Raw genomic sequence first — 23,985 nt, 5'->3', positions numbered from 1 at the left:
TTCTGCACAAAACACTGCAACACTAACATGAACTTCTCTCCAAGAAAAATACCTTTTACTCATGTTATTCAATGTGAAAATTACTATTTATTTATTTTTAGTTTCTGTGTTTTGTGTGAATTTGTGTTTCTCTATGAGAAATAAGATGAGAACTCTGCATCTTACCCATGCTCATCTTGATTGGCAGCTTCTCCTTACTGGCCGCTTCCACCAACTGCCGCCGGACCTCCATCACCCCTTCTTTTTGCTTACTGGTCAGCATGGCCTCCCACAGTGACTGTGCTGCAGGTGACCTGAGAGGTAGAACAATCACAAAGGTCAGTATGGGGAAAAACACAGTAGTAGGAGTTGTGTGATTACTACCAAGCAAAACAACTGTTGCAATTCCTGCCGTGTGTTCAGAGCACGCGGGCCTCTGAATGTAAACACATGGACGTGATTGAGAGCTCATCTCTGTGATTGAGAGCCTGCTGGCCAGGGAGTGGTGACTCCCCGATGGGAACACTAACAGGAAAAAGCTGAAATTAGCGCAGGGAACATTAGAATGTTCTCAATCCACCTAAAGTGTCTGTGTGCCAACATTCCTCTGGACTTATCAGAGCTGTCCTTACATCAATGACACAGCAAGACAGTCTGGAGACCAGGGCTCCTCCCGATACCATCTCAGTCCCTGGTCTCATTATCTGCAAGGTTATGAAACACTGTGATCCACATCTTCGAAGGGAGAGACAAGACAAGGCATGTGGGTAAGACCATTACCATCTGCCATGAGCAGTGAAACAGCCCTTAGTCTTTTCATGAGAGAATCAAAGAGTGTCACTGAGGACCTTCACCATCATTAACTTCACAGAAAGTGACACTTTTTCTTATGAAATGTTCCCTGAATCTGAATTCAAGCTATGATCATATTTTACTGCTCTGTCTGTTTTTACTCTTGAATTTCTTGTCCTGATAAAAAGCCACTGCCACTTCTCCAGTCTACATCTCTCTCTCCGTCTCTGCCTTTGACAGCTACACTGAACAGCAGACATGATCTCCTCTGTTCTCTCAGGAGTGACCAGAAACTGTGAAGAGAAGGAGACAAAGAGAGCAAAGGAGGTAAGGACAGAGAGAGAGGGAAGGTAGGAGGGAGCTCGTTGACAAATCCACTTTGTTTTTCTTTCTTTCTTTTTTTAAAACTTTTTTCTTCTCTCGCCTTTTCTGCTTTCTAACTGCTGCCATGTGTTTAATATCAGATGTAATCTGTTCCAGACCTTGGGCTGGGGCTAGATGGGGAGGAGAGGGGCTCACACTGGGACGCCCGCCATCTTCACACTAGAGCCAGACACAAAGACCGGCAAACACAGCTCACCTCAGGACAACAGTCTAATGTAAAGGCAGATTACGGTAGAAAAAACTTTTTGGGGAGAAACAAGAAAATAAATCTGGTGCTTTGTGACAACCTGTTTGTTTGCTTAAACTGTGATTAAGATGTGAGTAATAAGTACTTCACTGTAGCTATTACTCAAGAGCTACGACATGGTGTCACTTTGGGAAAAATACTCTAGTTAATCAAACAGAACAACACCTCCCATGTACTTGACGCTTTTATACTATTACGCAAATCATAAATTCTCACATATTTGTCATGGCTGAAACACCAACAGTGTGCCTTGACCAGCAATATGTGAGCAGCCGTGTGTGTGTTTGTGATTGAGGATGCTTTAACCATGCATCGGTATATGTTTGCACACAACCCTGTGCATCCGTGTGTTCTTGGAGGACGGAGACCCTCGGCAGAGTGTCAATGAAATATGGTTCTCATTTGGCTCCTTGCCCACACTATGGCCTCCCTGCCGGCCTATTCCCCTGACGCCTTCCATGGGCCATTTGGTCAGACGAAGCCGAGGGGGGGTGTAAAGCTGAGCTGAGGGGTGAGGGGTGAGGTTTATACTGGCAGGGTGTGAGACAGGGTCCATAACCAGCCAGGGACCTTGCTGAGTAACTACCATACTATGAGAGGGGGTTGGGGGTGTGGGGTGCGTGTGCTTGGCCATCTGCAAGCATTAAGCGCAGAGTGGCTCTCTCTGCTGAAAAGGCTGCTCGCCTGAAGGGGGCACTCTTGCATTTGACTTTTGAAGCCAGTATAGCCAGTGTCCTCTCTGACATGCTCAGACAGGGTGAGTGAGAGTGTCTGGAGAGATTGGCCATTTGTGGACAAACTGAATTCCACTAAATTTGTGTGCGTGCGTGTGTGTGTGTGTTGTACCATTAAAAGGCAGGTAAGCACCACATACTGTAACTGAAGGGAGATGTGCGTACTACGTGAAAGAATGTCCACATATGTGCCTGTTTAAGTGTTGAAATACCTCTGGCCTTGTCCAAGTCATTAATGAGAGTTGGGGGTGAGGAGGGGGACAGTGTTCCTGGAAGCGAATGAGGCAGAAGAAAAGAATGGCTCAAACTGTTCTGACTCAGGATTTCTTAAAATTTACTCCCTATTCCGGTGCCCCCTCATCAACCCCCCTTCATGTGTACAAATACGTTTAAGTGTTTATTTCTCTACCCTCACTCCCACTGCTAAATTCAGCATTCATGACATGATTCAGAACCGAGTCATGTAACACACACGGTTGATGGTTCCCCCTGAGAGGAGTGGAAACATGTCTTTAAATGCTCAGCTCATTCAAATTACTTTATTTTACATTCTAGTATTTGTTATATTCGACAGATGTTTGAGACGTGTGCTTCTGAGAGTTCAGATGCGAATGTAATTTTGTTTGTGGTGATTCAAACCATCGAAAAATGACATTTAAAAGTTCAGCTCTTTCCAGACTGTCCCAGTTTCTCTGTTTAATCCACTTAACATGCTGTCGACAGCTTTCATGGGGAATATTTCTACTGAACAAACTAACTCCAATAAAACTTTGAGGTCTGAGAATTATATGGAGGTATCCAGGATATTGTTTCTGAGAAGGCATGTTGCAGTGACTGTATGTAAAAGTAATTTCTCAAAGCTTTGAGCACCTCAAGTGAAATTAAATCAGATACTATTGTACTGAGTGTTGGCAGAAATCTCATAAGTTAATATCTTCAAATGTCGGGAGCTGAAAGTTAAACTCTCTGCATAGTAAAACACAAGGTTGTCGTTTCCACAGGGATGGCAGGGACATGTCCTCCTCACTTCTCTAAATCATATTACTATACCCCAAACTTTTATATCTCTAGGTTGAACTTAGTATTTAAAATGTGAACATTGTCATCATATATGGTCCAGCCTCTATAAAAAGGAATTGATAACATTGTTAATATGCTCATCTTCAGGCATTGGATCGGAGCAATTAGCTTAGCAAGGAGCTTTACCTTTTTTCCCCTGGATTTTGCTGATGGGGTTGTGAGGGCCGTATGAAACTAAAAACATTCAAATCTTTCAAATCAAATAATCTAATGTGTATTTTTATTTAAGGACATTTACTCGACTCATTCCAGAAATGTCTGTCTGCTTGTGAACGCATATCGCGAGAACCGTTACTTGTCAGCTTCCCACTTAATATGTGTATTGTTAAGGATCCAAGTAAATTGAATTTGGTGCTATTTGGACATGCGATTCATGATTCGGAAATGACAACTGATTCTCTATTTCGGGGGGGGGGTTCTGCGTAACGAGTTGAGCTTTGCTGAGCTTTGAATAATCACGTGAATAGCTCTTTGTGCAGCAGCGGTGGTGCAGCTTCAGGGTTCCGTGGAATGAGTCCAGCAGCAGGTCTTTTCTTGCCACGGCTCAATTACTGAGGGTCACTTTTACAGTTTCAGAAAGACAACTGCAACCAGCATCACAACAGGACAATTAAACAGGTGTGTTTAGAACAGGCCCCACACAGGCAGTACGAAACAAAGATAAACCTGTAACTACAGCCTTAGGTCTCTATAGAAACTAAATATAATTTACGTAGTTCTGAGGTTCACATGGCATCACCTTTTTATTTATTTTTGTAGTTGTGTTTCCCTGAAACCAAACCTTAGCTTATCCGGTTGCCTTCATCTTGATGCTTGATGCTATCTAAGTTTTTGGATATATACAAAAACTTAGATAGCAGAGCAGCTCACAGTTCATAACTATTTGACACCACCTCTCTGTGTTTATCAGCATCTGTACAACATGACACAACCACAAACTTCAGCACTCCCCAGTGCATGCTAATGCAACCTTAATGCGATAGAGCGTGTCTAACGTCACACTCAGCACACTGCATAAACCAGCCTGTAATTTGTTTCCCAGTGCAGATGATTCAGATGATCGGAGTATTTTCCGACAGGCCTACATAGAACAGAAACAACCAACTAGAATTGTGCAAGGTCAGCCCCATTCCTCGCTGACGTAATTTATGGAGTGTCTTTAACGGGGCAAAAAACACTGCCGGGTTTCCTGTAAACATCCCAATGTAGAACAGGACATTACATGAGATGGAAAGGGAGAAGTGGACCAAAACCAGACCTGGCCTTGAGTGTCTGTATGTCCTGGCAAGAGGGACAAATGACCTGATGGATTTATGGAGAAAAAAAAAAGGAGGAAGAGGAGTTCTGCAGGAAGTGAGGAAGGGAGAAGAGATACACAAGAAAAAAAACTCAAACAAACCAACACAGACGTAACAGGAGCGCTCATTGGCATTATTCAGTGATGACTCCATGTATCGTTCTACTAATATGTAAAATACATTATTAACATCCTTTGTGACTACAATTTAGGTTTTTGAAGGAAAGAACACAGTTGATAACAATGAAATACAACAGAAGAAACCCTTTAAATTACATTAGTGTGTTAATTAAAGTATAGATGTATCATTTACACGGTAAACTTACATTTATACATTTACAGTGATAGTTTGGAAAGACTCTCTCCGTCTGTCTGTCTCTATGTGAACACATATCTCCAGCACTGTTCATCCTTATACTTGGCATGTGTATTATCTAAGGCCCAGGAATGTGCACAGTCAAATTAGGTGCGGACACGTGATACTTCCATACTAATAAACTTTGAATAAACAGGTGAGCAGCTCTTTGTGCAGCAGTGGTGGTGCAGCTTCAGGGTTCTGTGGACTGAGTCCTGCAGGTCTTTACTTACTCAATTTCTAAGGTCAGTTTTACAGTTTCTTTTTTACAGGCCAAGCTAAGAACCCGTTCCAGACAGACAGGTTTAAAACAGGCACCGCACTAGTTTGAAAAAGTGCATAACATTTGATGTTGGCTCCAATTGTAGAATACAGATGTGATATTATGTCAGTTATTCCAAAAATATAGGCAGTTACACAGGAGTCTCTTCCTTCCCTCATGTGTCTTGGCTTCTTTAACATTTCAAATAAAATCCAGCAGCAGAGGCTCTTTGAAGAAGTTGAACTGGCAGGTGTACGGTGCCGTCTATTGGGGAGTTTTATCATCTCACTGAGTAAATGTGCACATGCTCTTTTGTAAGTCTACGTTGTGCAGTGAAAATCAAATTACTGAGCAGATGACAGTATACAGGACTAAAGTCCTGATGGGAGCATGGTGACAACGTACATATTAATCTACATGACTGATGTGATGTGGCTTTCAAAAAGAGATTCGTTCTGCAGTGGAGGTGAAAACTGAATTAGGCAGCAGAAGAAAGAGAGACGGTATCATAGACGGACCAGGGGACATCATGGAAATCTGAAACACTTGTGGCTATAAGCTCCACTTTCTGACTGATAACAACTCTCTTCTGCAAACAACTGAAGTTATCTTTGACCTCTGGGCTAGGCTGATATAATCACTGTGACAAATTCTTAGATGAAAGTCTCCTGGAAAAACAGACAAATATGGCTCAGAGGGGGAACGGTGAAGGCTTCCACATTAAACTGTGACTATTTTAGCTTGAGCTTCACTCTTTGCAGCAACAAACAAAAAAACTACACAAGCAAAATTGATTCTTACTTAAGAATGGCAGTTTTATTCGTGAAATGAAAAGGCAATTGTCTGTGGGCATGACGACCTCTACTTCCTGTGTATTGAAACACACACACATACGATTGCACAGCTCTCCTTGTTAGGACTTTGCATTGACTTCCATTCATTGTTGACAGCCTTTAACCAAAAGCTTATCCCTAACCCCCCCCAATGACCAATTCATGCCTAACCCTAACCTTAAACTAACCATGATTCATATATTAACCCTCAGAAATGTTGTTGTGCCTCACACACACACACACTGTATAAACAAATTGCTTTTCCACAGACCAAGATTTATCATTGGCTGCAGGATCGACTACGGTGAGAGTGGGACATGGAAACTAGCGACTGTAAGGAACAAGTTTTCAGCCGGTATGGGAGATCATGTTATCAGTATGTAATGCAAAGATGTTGGTGAATCTATAAATCACTTGAAAGACTGTATCTTCATTCAACTGTTTATGCCACTGTTCACTATAAGTATAGAATGGCAAAACTATCTCTACACTATAAGGAACCACCACAGACAGAATGTGGCCCCTCGTCAAACCATCTACTTCATTGTTGGTGGGGTAACAACAGGGTTAGCAGTTTTCAGTTGTCTGTCATTTGCCCTCTCATTTCCACACTCTACTTTCTCTTCTTGTTACTTTTCCCACACGGCCTGAACACAAATAAGTGTGCACGTCTTTTTATTCATGCTCATATTTCCCAGCTGGGACAGAAATAGGTGTTTTCCCTCCCTGGTGCACACGCAGGATCTGCTGGGCAGATCTGAGGAGATGGCAGCCTTGCAGTGTTTTCTCATGGCAGGGTGCGGTCACTCTTTCTGCCTGGCTCCGGCTCAGCAGCTCCTGAGGCAGACCCAGAGCACCTTGGCCACCCGTACTCGGTTCTGCCCACATACACACACTCCTCACCACAGGTTTCAAGGTCCAAGGCAGCCAGATGATGGGGGTGCAGGGTTCAGTCTGACACTAAGGGAAACTTGGTGCCCTCTGCCAATGGGGTTCAGAAGTCCTACTCAGGATTAAAAAGGACTGTGCAGCCAAGCACAGCAAATTACACAGACTGGGCTGGATGGGACCTGACCATAAACACACGTACATACGAAAAAACACTTCCACAGGCACTTTCATCCTTCTACATACAGTATGCATAATGTACATCCAGGTACTATTACCAGTACGAGTAGAGAAACCTAAAACCTGCACAGATGTGTGTGTGTGTATGCGCGCCCACACATCCACACACAAAATACACTTTCTCTCTGGCATGATTACTAAAACCACACAGTCAAAGTCAGGTTGTCGGATCAGGAAAATTCACACCAGGTTATGAAAGACAATACGACAGTAATTGCAAAGTAAGTGTGGGGTCTTGCAGGGAGAGCTAGAATCAACAACCACCCACAGAATGTTTAAGACATGGTAATCTTTAAAAATATCCTGGAATTACTGAAGGAAATATCATACAAAAGGTCCAAATTAGGTCCCTACCTAATATTTTAAGGGCTTGAGTCGGTCTATATAACAAAACCTATCAAAACACGCTGTGGGTTTAGGCTAAAAATAGTTCAACAAATCATAGGTGTATAAACAGGCAGCAGAAGGGGAGTTATTACATAGACAATCAAACCACACGGAGCCAGGGTCTAGTGTTTTGCACAGCTCACATCATGCAAAAAAAACAGTCCCTTTTCGAAACGTGTACTTTGGTGTATTTTGTAGAATTAGGGGAGATTCATGCTTGAGGAAAGTACACCTCTAACAACATGCATTTACAGAGCCCTGTCTTGAACATATTAGGATGACTGACATAGACTGTCCGTGGCGAGCTGTGCACTTGAAGGCATTTAAATGAAGTGGGAACTCTTGGCTTGGTTCTTGCTGTGCCTCAGCAGCACTTCAATCTCCCAAACATCTGTGATAAGGCTCAACTAGGCCATCTGCTCAGAGATAGCACAGGCAATAACGCTCCCACTGATCCCGCCGGCCCCGATTAGACATGTACTCCGCACAAACACAGCACCCACCGCAGTACTTACTACACGTCTTCATCTATCTGTCTCCCAGCACCTGCTCGAGCTTGTGTACTATATCTAGATCGGTCATCTAAATGTTCTAAGATGTGTGTGCGTGTTTAAGTGTGTTTTTTTGGCTGAGACTCTTCATATTTGGTAAAAACATCTGGATCAATGATTGCAAACATTAAATGCTGGGAACTCAACATCTGCTCAGACTTGGCGTCTTTTATCCATCATCATCGTGCACGTAACTCTTTCCAATAGACAGACAGTGAGAGAAGATAGGCTTGTTCCGACACCAAAAGGCCTACAAGGTAAAAACATTTCATCAATGTACAGAAACTACTCACCTTTAGAACTAAAATAAATTGAGATATGCATTCATGTGTGTATTAGGTGTTTGGTTGAGGTGCCCCATACTTGACCCCTGCATCTGAGGGTCAGTGCAACCTCCCCCTGGCGGTGCACGCATTATCTGCTACTGTACAAGCTGTCTAAACAGCACGGACCAGTGAGAGTTAAGCGTGGTTCCAATACAAATGAACCACCCACCTATCTCAGAACAGGCCCTGCTGCATTCAACGTAGTGCATGTCTGAGCCTGATCATGAACTCAAAGCGGTCAGAAAGACTGCATGACAGCTCCGGCCACAAAACTCTTCTTCTCAGTCAAAGTCTTTTCCTCCTGTAACCACATGAAGGGGCAAAGCGGGAGTGGAACACATGATGTAGAACTAATCCCTGCCATGTACAACAGCCCCACCACAGGCGCCGAACACGTGCATCTGCACAGCCAAGACTCCAGGCAGGCTTCACTGAACCACGGGCACCTACTGCTGGTCATGTGCCACTCAACCCACTCAGTGGGGGATGGTGCTGGGTGGTGAGTGTATCTTTGTACATAAGTGGGTTGGACCACATGGAATAAGTGTGTAAAAAAGCATGTATGTATGTATACTGTGGTCATGTCAGCAGGAGGTATGGGTTCTTTTATGACCTCGGTACAAGTTGGTACTTTGATTTGATGATCTTTTATGACCTCTGCTCAGAGGGAAATAACAATGGTACGTACTTTAAATAGGCTGTCTTCATTCTAGTACAATACAAACTACATAACATATTTTATAAGGGATTTGAAAGGATTTGGATTTAATAACCAAATCTGGAACTGGAGTCAAATTTGATAAATTGAACCTCATCCTTGTCAATGGATAAAAATCAATAAAGCATTAACGAGAATGGCATTCAGAAGAGCGCAAACATCTGCCACAGCCCAACATTCCCCTTAAAGTTTATCATGTTACACCAAATCACACAAACTCATAAATATCAGTCCTCTACAAACGCCTCATTTTTCATCAAGACTCAAAAAGTTATTCCCTGAGAAATCAGTGGAAATGTCGAAAGGACACTATCTCACAAGTGAATCCACCTTCTGATCTGGATCCGCAGCAAAATTGGATGGATTCTTCCTAGAGTCGTGCCCCACCCCTCCACAAAATCTCATAGAAATGGTTCTCCAGTTTTTACAAACAGGGCTTAAAAGTTTCCTTTTGAAACCACATTCACATGAACTACATCTCGATTTTTATGTGGATCTGCACAAATTGCTCATACTCATGAATAGCAGTCACATGATATTGCCTGACATGGACATGTTTCTTTCATTAAAATCCATGAATTATTCTCTGAGAAATCCATGAAAATGATGAAAAACATCCGATCTCACAGTGACAAAACTAAATCACTGGATCCGCCCCCTAGTCCGGATATGCACCAACATTTTGTTTTAGTACAATACTGCTGACAAACAAACAAACAGAGACAAAAACATCCCCTCTTTGTCGGCAGTAATACAAATATTTGCTGTGCTATTAAACTAAACTCATAATTATGGACATTTTAATCATAGCTCAGTAGAGCAAACACAAGCATAGGGAGAACATGCAGAGACAGCACAGAAAGGCAGAAACCAGATGGTATATTTGAACCGAGGGCTTTCCTTAATAATATTTTTCTTTTGACTTAATTTATGTGGTATCAAATTAATTGGTTGTGATTAGAAAGCGAGACTTTCTGAGACAGTATACTTATCTGAAGCAGAAACTACAATAGACCTTTTAAAGAGCTAGGTCTTGCCCTCCTAATGGGAAGTGCAGCTCTTTGAGCACAAAAACTCACCTCTTCTCCCTGGAGGGAACTTTAATATGAAGCGGTTAAGGCTTGCACAGAAAAACATTCCGTAATCTTGATTGTAATTGTTGATAGGGCAGAGAGAGAAAAACATGCTCCAGTGTTTTTAATTTCAAAATCACCCAGGCTCCCCAAAATTAACAAGTTCCGTCTACTGGGACTCATTTCTTGAAAACACACGGCTTGACCTTGCTATCTGATCATATGTTAAAGGGATGGTTCACAGAAAAAATTGTATTCACTCATCTACTAACCACTGTGCCGATGGAGGGGTGGGTGAAGTGTTTGAGTCCACAAAACACTTTTAGAGTTTCAGGGGTAAAAAGTGTTTGTGACCCCTTCTTCTGCTCGCGTGGTGTCATCCAAATGTTCGGAAGCCCCAGCATCCACATTTGACTCGAAAAGGTGTCATTTACACCATGTTTTAAGCTTAAGCGTTGCTAGCGGAAGTAGCAATGCTAACGCACACCCCGTGCATGCCCTTGGGCGAGAGCTTGTGTGCAGGTTTTCAGGTGTGTGCATGAAAACGTGAATGTGGCTCCAGAGGAGAATGTCAAAGGACATTTAATCTAAAAACATGGTGTAAATTACGCCATTTCAATTAATTAATTAACTAATTTAAATGCGTATGCACACTTGGTTGACACCACAGGAGCAGTATTTTTTACGTTTGAAAAATTGATAACCAGTTACTAATTGTATTGGATTTGGCTGCAACTCTGTTTACCCCTGAAACTCCAAAAGTGTTTTCTGGACTCAAGCACTTCCCCCACCCCTCCACCCGGCTTAGTGGTGGGTAGATAATTAGCGAATTTTCATTTTTCGGTGAACTATCCCTTTAAGTGTCATATTGGGTCTAATATACACATTGAGCTGTAAAGACTCAAGCATTAAATGCATTGCCAAAATACTCTATTTGAAAACTTTAGTGGGGACATATAGATGAGGGTACAGTGCAGACATACAGGTGAAGCAGTGACGGTGTGTGCATAATATTATCAATAGTGGCGGCTACCGAAATGAATGAACATTCTAGAATTATGGTCTGTAGAGATGCACTCACTGGTGTTGTGCGAGACAGCCGGGGGCCAGGGTGTTTTGGGAGTGAGGGGTGCGCTGCAGACTGGTGAGCTCCAGCATATCCACCTGTACATCTGTCACATGACCAGGTAAGGGTTTGAGCACGGTCAGAATCTTCTCTGCCAGGTTGTCACCATGGTGACCAACAGCTCCTGAAAACCAACACATTGGGAATTTATACGACCAAATAGTGGAAATATATCAACATCAATTTCTGCATACATAGAGATGTCAATTTATATGTTGTAGTGTTATCATGTCTTTTCTCATGAATGTAGTTATTTGGTTGATGTGCTCTAATACACGTGGCATTGATTGCACTTCTGTCCGTCTTGGGAGAGAGATCCCTAACTTGTGACTCTCTCTGAGGTTTGTTTCCCCTGTTAAAAGTTATTTTTTTCGTAGTTTTCCCTTACACTTGTTGAAGGGGTACGGGCAGAGGATGTTGCACCTTGTTAAGCCCTGTTAGGCAAATTGTGATTTGTGAATATGGGCTTAATTTGATTTGATGATGCTAAATAAGGCCAAGACGTTTTGGATTGTGATGTGTATACAAAGTTTAAGATCGATGGGACACGATCTAGTCCAAAGGTTAGGGAGATTTCACCTGTAAGATCCATCGTTCGATCCACAAAGATGATCGACGCTTTATTAGGGGCTGTTTTCCTTCGACTCTTCGCTTGAGGGTGACTGGCCAGTTCTGCTGCTATGATGCGGCTCATGGGGCCTACAGAGAAGCTCTCCTCCTTGGTGCCTGTGGCCTCAAACATCGCATTTAACGCTGACGTCAAGGATTTGATTTCAATCTGCAGCTCAGCAGGGAGGCAGTTCATGTCTACATCGACCAGGCTCCCGAATCTCTTCTTCTCTGGTCGTTTTTCATTGATTGTCGCCAGGTCAGGGCCGAGCAGGGGAAACAGGTGGGCAAACATGGGAGTGAGGAGTAGCTGCTGTGACACGGGGGCGAAGACCACCGGCACGTGCATCACTTCAGCTGTGTAGTTCATGTTGCCCATCCACTCGCACAGCTTCTCCTCAAACTGCTCAAACACAGGGTTGCCCTCCATTTCCGCGGTCACCTTGTTGGCGAGCAGGTGAACGGAGTGAGCCACGGTGGTGAGGACAACGCAGTACTGGAAGTGGCTGAGGGAGAGGACGTCTTTGATGACGTCCACTGTCCTCCCCTTCAGCAGCGTGCTCACCACAAACACGGCTTTCGGCTCGTGGGCACCGCAGGCTTCGAAGCTGGAGAACTGCCTCACGTTTCGGGCTCCTGCCTCCAACAAGGCGGCGGCACCTCCGCTCCAGTGGAGAGCCTCCGCGCACTCGTCATCCATAAACACCACCGCCTTCTTCACCTTCGACAGCACTTTCTCCCACATGAGGAGCGGGAAGCGGGAGAAGTCCTCCGCGGTCAGCATTCTGCCGGTGAGCGGTGTGAGCTACACGCAAGGGAACCGAAGAGCTGTCATCTGCGGGGCACAAGCAAAACAAACACACGAGTCTCCCAAAGGTGACGTGGCGAGGCGCGCGTCGCAGCACAAACACGTCACTGTAGAGCTGCATCGTTGCTATGGAGATAAGCAGCATCCAGAGCGCAACTGCCAAGAACCCCTAAAGACGGTTTAATATTATATTATATATGATTATTTTCAAATGAATATAAATTACTGGGTCGCTATAACTTACTGTCATTATTACTGAAAGGGTAAGGAATACTTCAGAACGGCCATTTCTTAAAAAACATATACACATATTTTATGTCAGCAGTTATTTATTGTTACCAACAGTTACAGCAGTTAGCTTAATTTAACTGCTGGCTAACCCAGCACGAGGCAGCTTCTGACCAATGACAAGGCGCTGTCACTTGATGCTTCCATGGAAACCACTTGAACCGTCAGACTGGATCACTGTGGCGTGTGATCCATCTCTCCTGTTTTCCAATATGACATTTTCCACCGTTTGAAATTACCTGTTATTACTTTAAAATGTCTTCGGAGTCGGACTCTGAAGTTGTCGACGATATAGTCCAGGATGAAGGAGAAGAAGACTTATATCAGTGTAAGTTTTAACAGTCAACAACCGACATGTACACTAACATCTGGCACGTTCTCTCCCCTGTCATTGCAAACATGTTCTTAGGTACACCTAGCTAAAATTAATTTAGTCCTGCAATAAACCCAAGCTAATGTTCAGTTTATGTTTCACAGAGGTGTTGATTTCACTTTTTCAGTTTTAACAGATGAAGTCTGAGTTGTTATTGAACTATATTATAATTAACAGACATGTGTTATATCGCCCAGTCCATTTATATGAGTGAGGGTGTGTTACAGTAAATAACAATAAATGTCTGTAGTTCAATTGCACCACTACATCCTCCAAAATTATCACACAGTTTAATAAACACCTCTAAAACTATTTCAGTAACCGGAACAATATAAACTTTATGGAGGGAGGATGTATTGCAGGAGTCCTGTGTTAGACTGCAATCGTTTTAGTGGATCTGGACCTGACAAACTGCTAACTGTGTATTTGCGTTGACTTTAATTTTCCATCTTTTTCCTTCAGATATTTATGACTTGAACACCAAAGAGAAAAAGGAGAGGGAGGAAAAAGAAAACGTTCAAATTCCATCCAGGTAGGTTTATTAGAAAACCTTAGGACTTTTCTGATTCTGACACAACTCCGATGCACCACAGCTCCTTTTGTCCTCAAGACACAACCAGTGAAGGCCTCAAACAGCATTGTTCTCCCTTCTCTTTTTTTCCATCCTTTCTTTCTACCTTTGGCCAATATCATCATAGCCACATGCTCATCCACGCACGCACACACACACACACATACACACACACACACACGCACACACATCATTTAACATGGAGACCTGTGTCAAAAAGACATTTTATAGACCCCCCCCATGACCGCAAGGAAATGATGATATAATTCAATATGAGACTGTCATTGCAGTTCTTTCACAAAACTCATTAATCCTTCTCCTTTTTTGATGGAAAACATATTATAAAGTTTTGGACAAGAAGAGTTTGACAGGCCATTAATAACAGTGAGCAGTGAATAAATTCAAAATGAACTGTGGTCATGCTCATTTCCAGTAGAAACCAACTGCGTGGCTGTAATCAAGCGCTCAGATATAATAGACTTTTCACAGTGCAATAATGACAGTAGTCATTATAGCTGCACAATGCATGTGTGACAGCACCCTGTGTGCTGCCTGAAATGTGCAGTCAGTCATGTGGAGAAGTATTTTGATGCTCATTAAATCTGCTGCCAGGCGAGGAGTGTTTATTTTTGAACTGGGAAATGTGGATGTAAGCAATCACACGATTAAAGCACCAATTAGGTGAATGAAGTCATTTTCGGGACTTAAATTGAACACACTATAGGATACAAGTCAAGTGTCTTTGTTTTTGGTTGACTTAAAGCCCCTGATGTCTGATGGTTAAAATTACCCACCAAAAGAATCCAGAGGAAAGCTCACATGTTGTTGAAACGTATTTTACTAGTGCAGCGGCAATCGTAAACATACCTATTTGGAATGTGGTTACATAGTTACGCTGTTGTCATGATCGACAATATAATTTAAGTTGATGTTTCCCAGCCGTTGCTGCTACAGAGTGCTTGTAACCTGTTTATTTGAATTTTTGAATATTGAAGGAATCACATGCCCTAATTGCACCAAATTGAACTTTGAACTGCCTTGGGACTTTCACAATCCACATACCAAGCTTGGAGTTGATAAGATGAATGGTTCTTGAGCGTTCTACATGCAGACAGACCAAAATTTCTGGAATTATTACATTGTTTTTAAGGGTTAACGTTTATTTTAATCACAATCAGTCTGTTCCACCAGGTCACCTCTACAGTGATAAAGGTATGCCACTTCAGATGGGTTTATGGAGTTTGCCATCATCGCATAAAGTAAACGGTTATGGAACAATTTTTTTTTACAAGAACACAAAGTTATTCTCTGAAGAATCAGTGAAAGTGGACCTTCAGTCTGTGATTGTGCTTGAAAAGAGAATAGTCTGAGTGACGCACTGAACTAAATATAGCTGCAGAAATGTATTTCCAGTTATCATTATATCTATTGTCCCCTTCCTCTCGCCCAGTGTAAGCTCAGATTGGCTCCAGTCCCCCCTCCATCAACCACAAAGGATAAGCAGTGTAGATAATGGAATGGAATGTGATCACAGTATAAGCATTGTGTACATTATTGTACATATCATTTTTGTTACGGCACCTGCCAAATACAAATTATGTGTATTTCACATACAAGTGTATATTATTGTTGTGTTTATTCAGCTTTTTTATTAAATTCACAAGCTGTCCAAGATGATGGAGACAGTGACAATGACAGAGCTGATAAATACAAAGGTTCTTGTGTCAGCACGCAGCTATGCTTATGAGAGTGTGAACTATCCATCTTCACATAAACAGCATTGCATTTTGCAGCAGTTTCATTGTGTTTGTTTGCCTGGTAGGTATAAAATAATTGTGCATTACTTGTCAGGAATCTACTGAAACTACATATTTTCATAATAATTTGTCATATAAGCACTTTGTAACCGCGTTTAGATGAGTGCTGTACAAATAAAGTTATTATAAGACAATAATGGAAATTATGGTATCAGCACTAAGTCAAGATAACGTTGTTTGTCAGTGTTGGTACGCGTATTGATAATCCACGTGCTTTTCTTGCAGCTCTGAGATCTCACTCGAGTATCTGAACATTAATGCTGAAAGGAGGACACATGCAGTTGGTAAGTGCAGTATATGCTCCGGCAAACCTTTTAAGGATGACTCAGAGGACAAGATGACACATAATGCATCACAAGCACAAACACTAAAAGACCAGAGATGCTTTTATATTTCTTAATATATATTTATATATCTAACTTTTCTGTATTAAAAAATCAAGAAACACCCTATTTGAAATACAGATCCTTCGTAAAATAACCTAGGACAGTATGACACCTTATTTTGCACATTCCTAAAACCTCAATCATTAGTTGACCTCATTATTGAGATTATTACATCATTACGACATATCATTTCAATTTTCAATGCCAGTTCATTTACATTAAACATGTTCGGCTACTAGCATGGGAAATACCTGCAATGCTGCCGAAAAATGCCACGTCGGGCATCGAATCTATGCCCCAATCATATCTTTAAAGTATATTAGTTTCACCAAGATAAAATTCCAAAACAGCAGTTGTTCTGTTCTGCTATACTTGCAAGTAGCTTATTTTAGAGCAGTGAAGAAGAACTGATTTCTGGAAGTGTAGCGTTATCCTAAAATGTAAACAATTTCATAGTATTTTACGCTGGAATGTCACACACGTAAAATGGTGACGTGTACTGAATGCTAGACTTCAGTTTCAAGCTATTTAAAAATATATATATTTTTTTTATATTTCTTAGATTTATTTATTTGTTTCAAGTTATGACTCAAACTAGTTACTAAAAGAAGTGACATGGCATACATTCTCTGTGTGTATTTGTTTTACAAAGGGTTTAATTTCAGACAACAGGCCAGACAACAATGATAGAAATCATCACTTCCATAGAGTTAGTGGCATTCAGCTGATACAATACGTTGTAAAGGTTGTTATTTTTTTTAAATACACTGGTACCTGATCTGTACTCAGTATTGGCCAGTATGCAAAGTTAAGATATCGGTATCAGGAAGGGAAACAAGGCTATAGTAACACCTCTAATTTATACAGCACAATTCACATGACAAGGATACAGACCCAATTGGCTTTGAGATGAATAACAAAGATACACCACTAATACATGACGTGACTAAACATATGAGATGAAAATATATTAAATACGAGAATAGAGTATATTCAATTGTGAACAATTGTAATAAAAGAGAAAAAAACAAGATCAAAATAAAAACAAATTAGACTTGAAACATTATGGTAAGAATGTAGAACAATACAAATACAGTATTATATTAAAAAAGAAGGTGACAGAACTATTAACTCAGCAATAAAAAAAAAAAAAAGTCCCATGGTTAAAATGAACAGATAATCATCTACAATGATGAGTTTGAAGTGTATGTTTTCAGAAGTTGAATCCTGTCAAAGCTTTTACAGTTGGTGCTAAGATAAGACAAGATGACGATGCACTTCACAACATCAACGAAACGTCAGCACTGAGCACTGAGGCTGAGTCTCCAGAGGAAACGCCACAGAGCAAAGTTGGTAAGTAGTGGCGGTAGTCTGCAGATGTTGTTCCTTCTGTGTCCTCATTAATTATATGCGGACTTGTCTTTACTATGCTGTGTTCTGGTTTCAGGTTGTAACATCTCAGATTACTTTAACTATGGTTTCAATGAGGAAACCTGGATCGCCTACTGTAAGAAACAGCAACATTTGTGTGCAGTAAATGGAAAACCACCCTTTAAATCCGGGGTGAGAAAAGATATTATTGATACTAATATTTTCTTAAGACTACAAGCATCCAAAAATCTATAATGGTCACTTATAAAATGAGAAAATTACCTCATTTTCTCTTGATGTAATTTGAACTAGAAATTCCTTTTTAGAGGAGTTAGAGCTTGTTGTTTTTCCTCTTAGGTCCAGAGGGGGCGCACTGAACACAGAGAAAAAGAGCCCTTTTGTGCTCCTTCTTCCTCAGGCACATCATCCATACTCACTTCCAGGTCTGTAACATATTGTTCCCTTCTGTCATCGAGTGTGTATCCTCACTGCTCCAGCCCATATTCCATTTCCTGACCTAGCTCCGAGCTGCCAGGCCAGGGGAAGATGGCAGCTGGTTGTTTTTGTTTATTTGTGACGCAACAGCTATCAGACTGATGCCATCTGTTTACTCTGATCCTAAATGGGCTTAGGGTAATAGGGTTGTATTGGCAAGGGATCCCAAAGTGTTGAGGTAAACACAGACTTTCTGTTCATCTGTTGTAGGCCAAAGTTAAATTTCATAGAAGGTATGTAAACACACACACAGAGAATACTGTGAGATGACTTGTGCAAATATTTGGTTAAGAGGATAATGATAAACAATGTTTTGACAGTGAATGCTTTTCCAGAATTATTTACAGTTTTTTAACTATTTAGTTTATTCATTCAAGTTTCAGTTACAATCAGTGGTGGGATAGTGTATTTCCACCAGTACTGTACGGACTTGAATACAGTACAAATGGTATCATACATACTTTCAGGTATATACTTTTCTTGTGCGTCAGAATTTCTGTCAACTTTTTCCAATTTGTTACGTTTTACATCTATTGTCTTACTTTTTTTTTATTATTGAATACTGTAGTCATACTAGTTGTTGATTTATTGTCATAGATTAAAATCACCTCATCCAGCTGCAACATGAAAATGCCACTTACATTTGATGCAGCAATACAACAGACCCATCACAGGCCACACAGGCCACACTGCTGTCTTATGACTACTTGTGAAACTATGTTTTGCTGCTTTTCTCCTGTGGCTTAAGTGAAAAATTCCAATGCCGAACTTTTACTAGTAATGACTAGAATTTTTTTTTAACCTTTTCAAAGGGGGTTATATTTACACCCCTCTCCTTTTGTTTGTTGGTTGGTTGATTAGTATGTTTGCTTGTAAGCAAGATTATATAAAACATTGGAATGGATTTCTACGAAACTTTGTGGAAGGATGCAGTATGCAACAAATCATTCATCGATATTGAAGGATAAAAATCTGGCGTATTTAAGGAAGTGATATCTATGAGAAGTTTGGTGCAGCTTGATGGAATTAAACGGGACTGTTGGGCCTTGTCAGAGGTATGCACTCTACTGAGTTAGTTACATTATTGTATGGTATGTCTGTAATAGATCTCAGCAATTCCTCAATACTACCAAAATGGCTGTATTGAATTATTTTACATAAATTGGAGTAATCATAACATTTTCCATCTAAGTGCACAAAGTGTCTCTAGATAGAGGATATCAAGTGATTTTCAGATTGGAGAGCCCATTGAGGCAAATTTTTGATTTGTGTTTTTGGGGCTGACTGAATTAAAATTGATTCAACTTGACTAGAAGTGATTTAAAAATAACTAACATGGTTAGAATCATCTAAATTTAAGTGGGTCAGCGTTGTGTTGTCAAACTGCTCTGGCTCCAGTCTGTTTACATTATGGGGAAAGCTTTTAAGAGCAGCAGAGCAGGCAAGCCTGTGGGAGACAGGGCTGTTAGACTGGGCCCATGGTGCTTTACAGTCCAGTTACAGTCTCCCATCATTTATGTATACACTCATGAGCAGCAGATGCTTGTCATGTTAGTAAATAGCATCCATCCCAGCATGCTTCTTCCTTCTATTTATGGACCAGGTGCTGTATGCCTGTGAGTGCTTTTGCCCGTGCAAAACTGCCCCAATTCCCTCCCATTTGCTTGGATGGTTGATGAGGATGTTGGAGGGTCTGACTGGTAGAACTGGCTGCTTAATTAAAGATTCTACCCTTGACTATGATCTCCTCCAAGTTTGCCCTTCAGGGAAGGTCATGTGGATCTGAGAGCTCTGTGGCATCACCCTATGTGACAGGGCTGGATCAGAGTGGAACCACACACACACTGAACACACACACACACACACACACATACACACACACACACGCGCGCAAACACTATTATCCAGTGAAAGCTGACAGCTCAGTCTGAGGGAGTCTGAAAATGTGATGCTCAGTTTGAGAAGCTCTTGTAACGTTTATCGATCTGGGTGTGATTTTCTCCAGTGGTGTTGCCATGTCATATATTGTAGCTGTCCTTTTGGATTCAAGTGAGATTCAACCATTCTAAATTTGTTTTGTCTCAAAATACAGAATGGGAGATGGTCTGTGTTCTTATTCTTTTTTTTTTTCAAATCTGTTGTGTTAAAAGTTGTTCTATTTCAAAGCTGAAGTGAGCAAAAGAGACATTAGGAAGCTCTGAGCCGTCCCCTGTTGAGTTGCCTTTAGATGTTGTTGTTTTCCCTTTTTTTTCTGAATGTTCCTCTCTACTGTTGATTAAATCCTAGTGACAGAAAGGGGTTAGTGTCCCATCTGTATGTGTGTGTGCACACAATGGGGGTGTGTGTGGGGAGGGGGTGCTTAGGACTGTAAAGAGCTGTTTTGTGAAGAAAGCGAGATGACCCACATAAGGAGGTTTAATGCGTTAATGGACCTGGAGGGGGTTGTAGTAAGGACATGGGGAGTGAGATTAGGACAAAGTGATGTCCTGTTTAAAAAAATGTTATGTAAGTGCTCTTCCGAAGCACATGAAGGAATCATTTAAGGTGAACATGAAAACAGGACTTACCTTTAAGAAAGGCCCATCTCACATTTCTGCCACTGTATCCACATATTACATGTACAAATGTGATGTATTTGTAGACTAATTATTATAACATTCCTGAGCAACAGAGAGTTAAGAGCCACCATTGATGTGACTGGAGGACGACCTAGATCCAGCAGCAAAGTGAGAGGGCACCGATATCTCACTGATGTGGGAAATACTCAGGTAATGTGTGTGTCTGTTCACACTTGGCATTAAAATGCATCCTATGACGATGTGTGATCGGATCTCACTACCCCCCCCCCACTCTAAGCAAATAATCATATACGACATTTAAGTTTGCAAAGACCAAATGATATTGTTTTCATCCAGTTTGAGTTTACAGATGTGTCTGATGACAATGTTTGTGTGTGTGTGTGTGTCGGTATGTGGGCATGAGTGATAGAAGAGAGCAAGCGGAGTCAGGAGGGACTGAATGAATGAATGCATGCAGCTATAAAGGACGATTTTACCAATTTTAATAAAAGTGTCGAAAAGAGGACGTCAGACATCAAGGTGGTCCTTAATATTTGGGTGAGGACACATGTAAAAAACACAATGAAAAGATTGTGGCCAAATGCATCCCAGACCATCTCAGAATGGGGTTTGTTTGATCGCATCTCAGGATGCATTTAGATTGTGTTCAGACCTGAGCTTATCGCTGACCACTTGTGATCAGATCACTCAGGATGGATGTTGATACCAGGTCGGGGTTGAGGATACATTTGAGATCCAATTACACAGACCACATTTGGAGGTCTATTTGATCGTGCTGCTCTCTCCCTCTCACACCAACACACACATTGACAACTGATCCATCTATCTAGTTGGACTGGCTAAAAACAACATCATTTGGTCTTTGCAAACAGAAATGATGTATGCGTGTATTTGCATTTGGACCGGGACGTGAGATCCGATCACACATGGTCACAGGAGACACATTGAGGACTCAGTTTAATGCCAGGTGGGAACAGGCGTACTTAGAGCTGTCCTCTTGTGATTGGATCTCTCAGGACGGATGTTAATATCAGGTCTGACCAGGGCCAAAGACACTTACTGAAGCTATTATGTTTACCTTGCAGGTGGTTACTGAGATGTCCCCAGAGGAGGATAGATTTAACTATTATCAACTGAACCCTGTGCCCCATTCCAGTTCTCTCCTCACATATACCTCTACACCACGTAAGTCACCACACCACTGGGAAAAACAAACACCTACACACTGACCGTGCTTATGTGCATGCTCATTCACAATATCCTTACAATTAATGGACAAATTTCCCTACATATTATCATCTTCCTCCTCATCTGACGCTATTATTATGAACAGATGAGTTGTTTTTTACGGAGCTGGGGGAGTAGGTTTAAGTGAAACACAGGTTTCATGTGAAAAGAGCCCCAGGAGACCCCCCCCCTGTGGGCCACATCATGCTTCATGCAGCTGCACAAATGACTAATGGCAATCTGAGTGTGTGTGTTTGGAGAAGCTGCCACACGTGTTATAATAAATAATCCTGCAGAGTTGAAGGACAGAGGTGAGCATTGGTGAGTGTGTGTGTGTGTATCTGCTTGCATGGGTTTGAATTCAAAGGATGGATACGGGCCTTCCTGTTGTATAATCCAGGTGCGAGGAGTCCATCGGTGCATCCTGTTGATCTTTGAAGTGAATCAGACAGAAATCCAGGAAGTCTTCCTGGCTCAAGCTCACAACTGAGCACATGTCATATCTTCATCTTCAAAGGGTCTAAAATAGAAGTGCAGGGTTAGTCCCCCGTCTTACCCCCTCACACCCCCCCTGTGAGCCACACACTGCCCGGAGAACTCATGCCAGAGCTGCTAATACAACCAAAATATCCAACGCCATGTTGACTGCAGCTTTCAACAGAGGAGTCCAGCTTTGAAGTGTATTTGCTTAGCTTTTATCGAGGCCCCTCCCTCTTCTTTAAGTTATGGGGCCTGCCTCCTTTTGTGATGCAAATGTCTAACATGATAAAAATAGCCCCTGGTAAAGAAAAAAAAAAAGAGAAAGTGCTGGGCCAGCAGATTGTGGCACAAGAAATGTGCTGAACAGACCGACCTCAGGGAATGGAGCGGAGGGAAAGACGTGAGCTGCTTTCATTCCTTGGTTTGTTTTTCATTGAGGTCAGATTAGATGCTAAGTGTGTTTGATTAGTGCACAATTTGGAGTCCAAGTGCATCATTGCAGGGGTATACTTGTGTCATCTTTTAGCGCAACACAGTGTACAGCCAAGGGGAGGCTGTCTGCGGCTGTGCGCTGCAGCTCGGGCCTTCTGCAGCTGGTTGGTAGGTCAGTACAGTCAGTGTAGCAACACGGCTTGTACATGAGTGTCCTTTCATTTGGCATTGATACACTCACTGTAGATCGCAGCTGAGCAGATGTGCAGTCCTTGCTGAAATAACCATACGAACAGATGTCCTCTGATCAGGGCTGTTGATGAGAACCCCTGACCTCCACAGCTCTTATAAGTGTAAGCATCATTTAAATCAAAAGGGGGAAATCAGCACTTTGACATCTTAAAATCACCATTAGGTTAAAAAAAAAAAAACGGATTGGAAAATTGCTTTTAAGCTTAAGGCTTTTTCATCATTTCTGAAAACAGAATCTTAGTGCAGTAATTTTTATGTTTTGATCGTCAATGTGAAAAGTCGGCACCCTGTAGTGATGTTGCAGATTAGAGTTGAGAAACCCAGCGTTTTTTCTTTTTCAGGGAGCACATGACCAGCAGCTAATGACTATCCTTTAAAGCAAAGAAAACTCAGGCCTCTGCTGTAGTGCAGAAGGGCAGCATGTGGTCCGATGTGAAATTTTATCTACTCCATCTAAACCCCTCCAGCCTGAAGCTCTGTGAAATATTAGCGCGAATCGAGAGAGAAAGCCACGCAAGCACAATCGGCAGCCATTAGCTCTCGGCCATTAGCTGTCTCATATGCTGCCAAGCATGGAGCTCCAGCCTTCATCAAACACTCACTTGAGATCGCCACAGGTAGAAACAATTACTCACTCACGCTAACATTGATGAGATGCGTGTGGACAAGCCGATGTTTATTGTGCGTGCGTGTGTGTGTGTTTGTGTACACACAGTATATGCCACTACAAAACAAGTCCTGAGCACTGTCACCATGGGAGTAGATGCTTGAGGTTTTTCACTCACTTTTCAATACAAATCTTAAGTATTTTCCTCATATTGTTATAGATTCTTTATACTCTATGTTGTCTTATGCAATGAATTAAAGTATTTCTCGTAATGAATCCCCGTCTTATTGTTTACTCCTCTTTCCGGATGAATCACTCCATTGTCTTTTAGTTTGTTTTTTCTCCAAAAGGAACTGCCTGAAGGCCTTCAGCACCAGGTTTTCCTTTCTCAAACTGTTGGAAGTCAATGTGTGCATGT

At 41.7% G+C, this 23,985-nt stretch overlaps 1 protein-coding gene across 1 annotated transcript in view; it reads right to left on the bottom strand.

Moving 5' to 3' along the window:
* Positions 1–12,784, bottom strand: part of scfd2 (sec1 family domain containing 2) — an 88,816-nt gene extending 76,032 nt beyond the window's left edge. The window contains exons 1-3 of the mRNA XM_035176514.2: positions 11,852–12,784; positions 11,228–11,396; positions 166–293 (exon numbers count right to left, since the gene is read on the bottom strand). Coding sequence (XP_035032405.2) covers positions 166–293; positions 11,228–11,396; positions 11,852–12,665 — 1,111 coding nt within the window. The 5' untranslated portion in view covers positions 12,666–12,784. The remainder of the gene's footprint in view (positions 1–165; positions 294–11,227; positions 11,397–11,851) is intronic.
* Positions 12,785–23,985: the final 11,201 nt, after the last annotated feature.

The sequence above is a fragment of the Hippoglossus stenolepis genome, chromosome 14 (genome assembly GCF_022539355.2).
Source record: "Hippoglossus stenolepis isolate QCI-W04-F060 chromosome 14, HSTE1.2, whole genome shotgun sequence".
Classification (NCBI taxonomy): domain Eukaryota; kingdom Metazoa; phylum Chordata; class Actinopteri; order Pleuronectiformes; family Pleuronectidae; genus Hippoglossus; species Hippoglossus stenolepis.
Note: the sequence above shows the minus strand (reverse complement) of the source record. Positions and strands in the feature narration are given on the sequence as shown.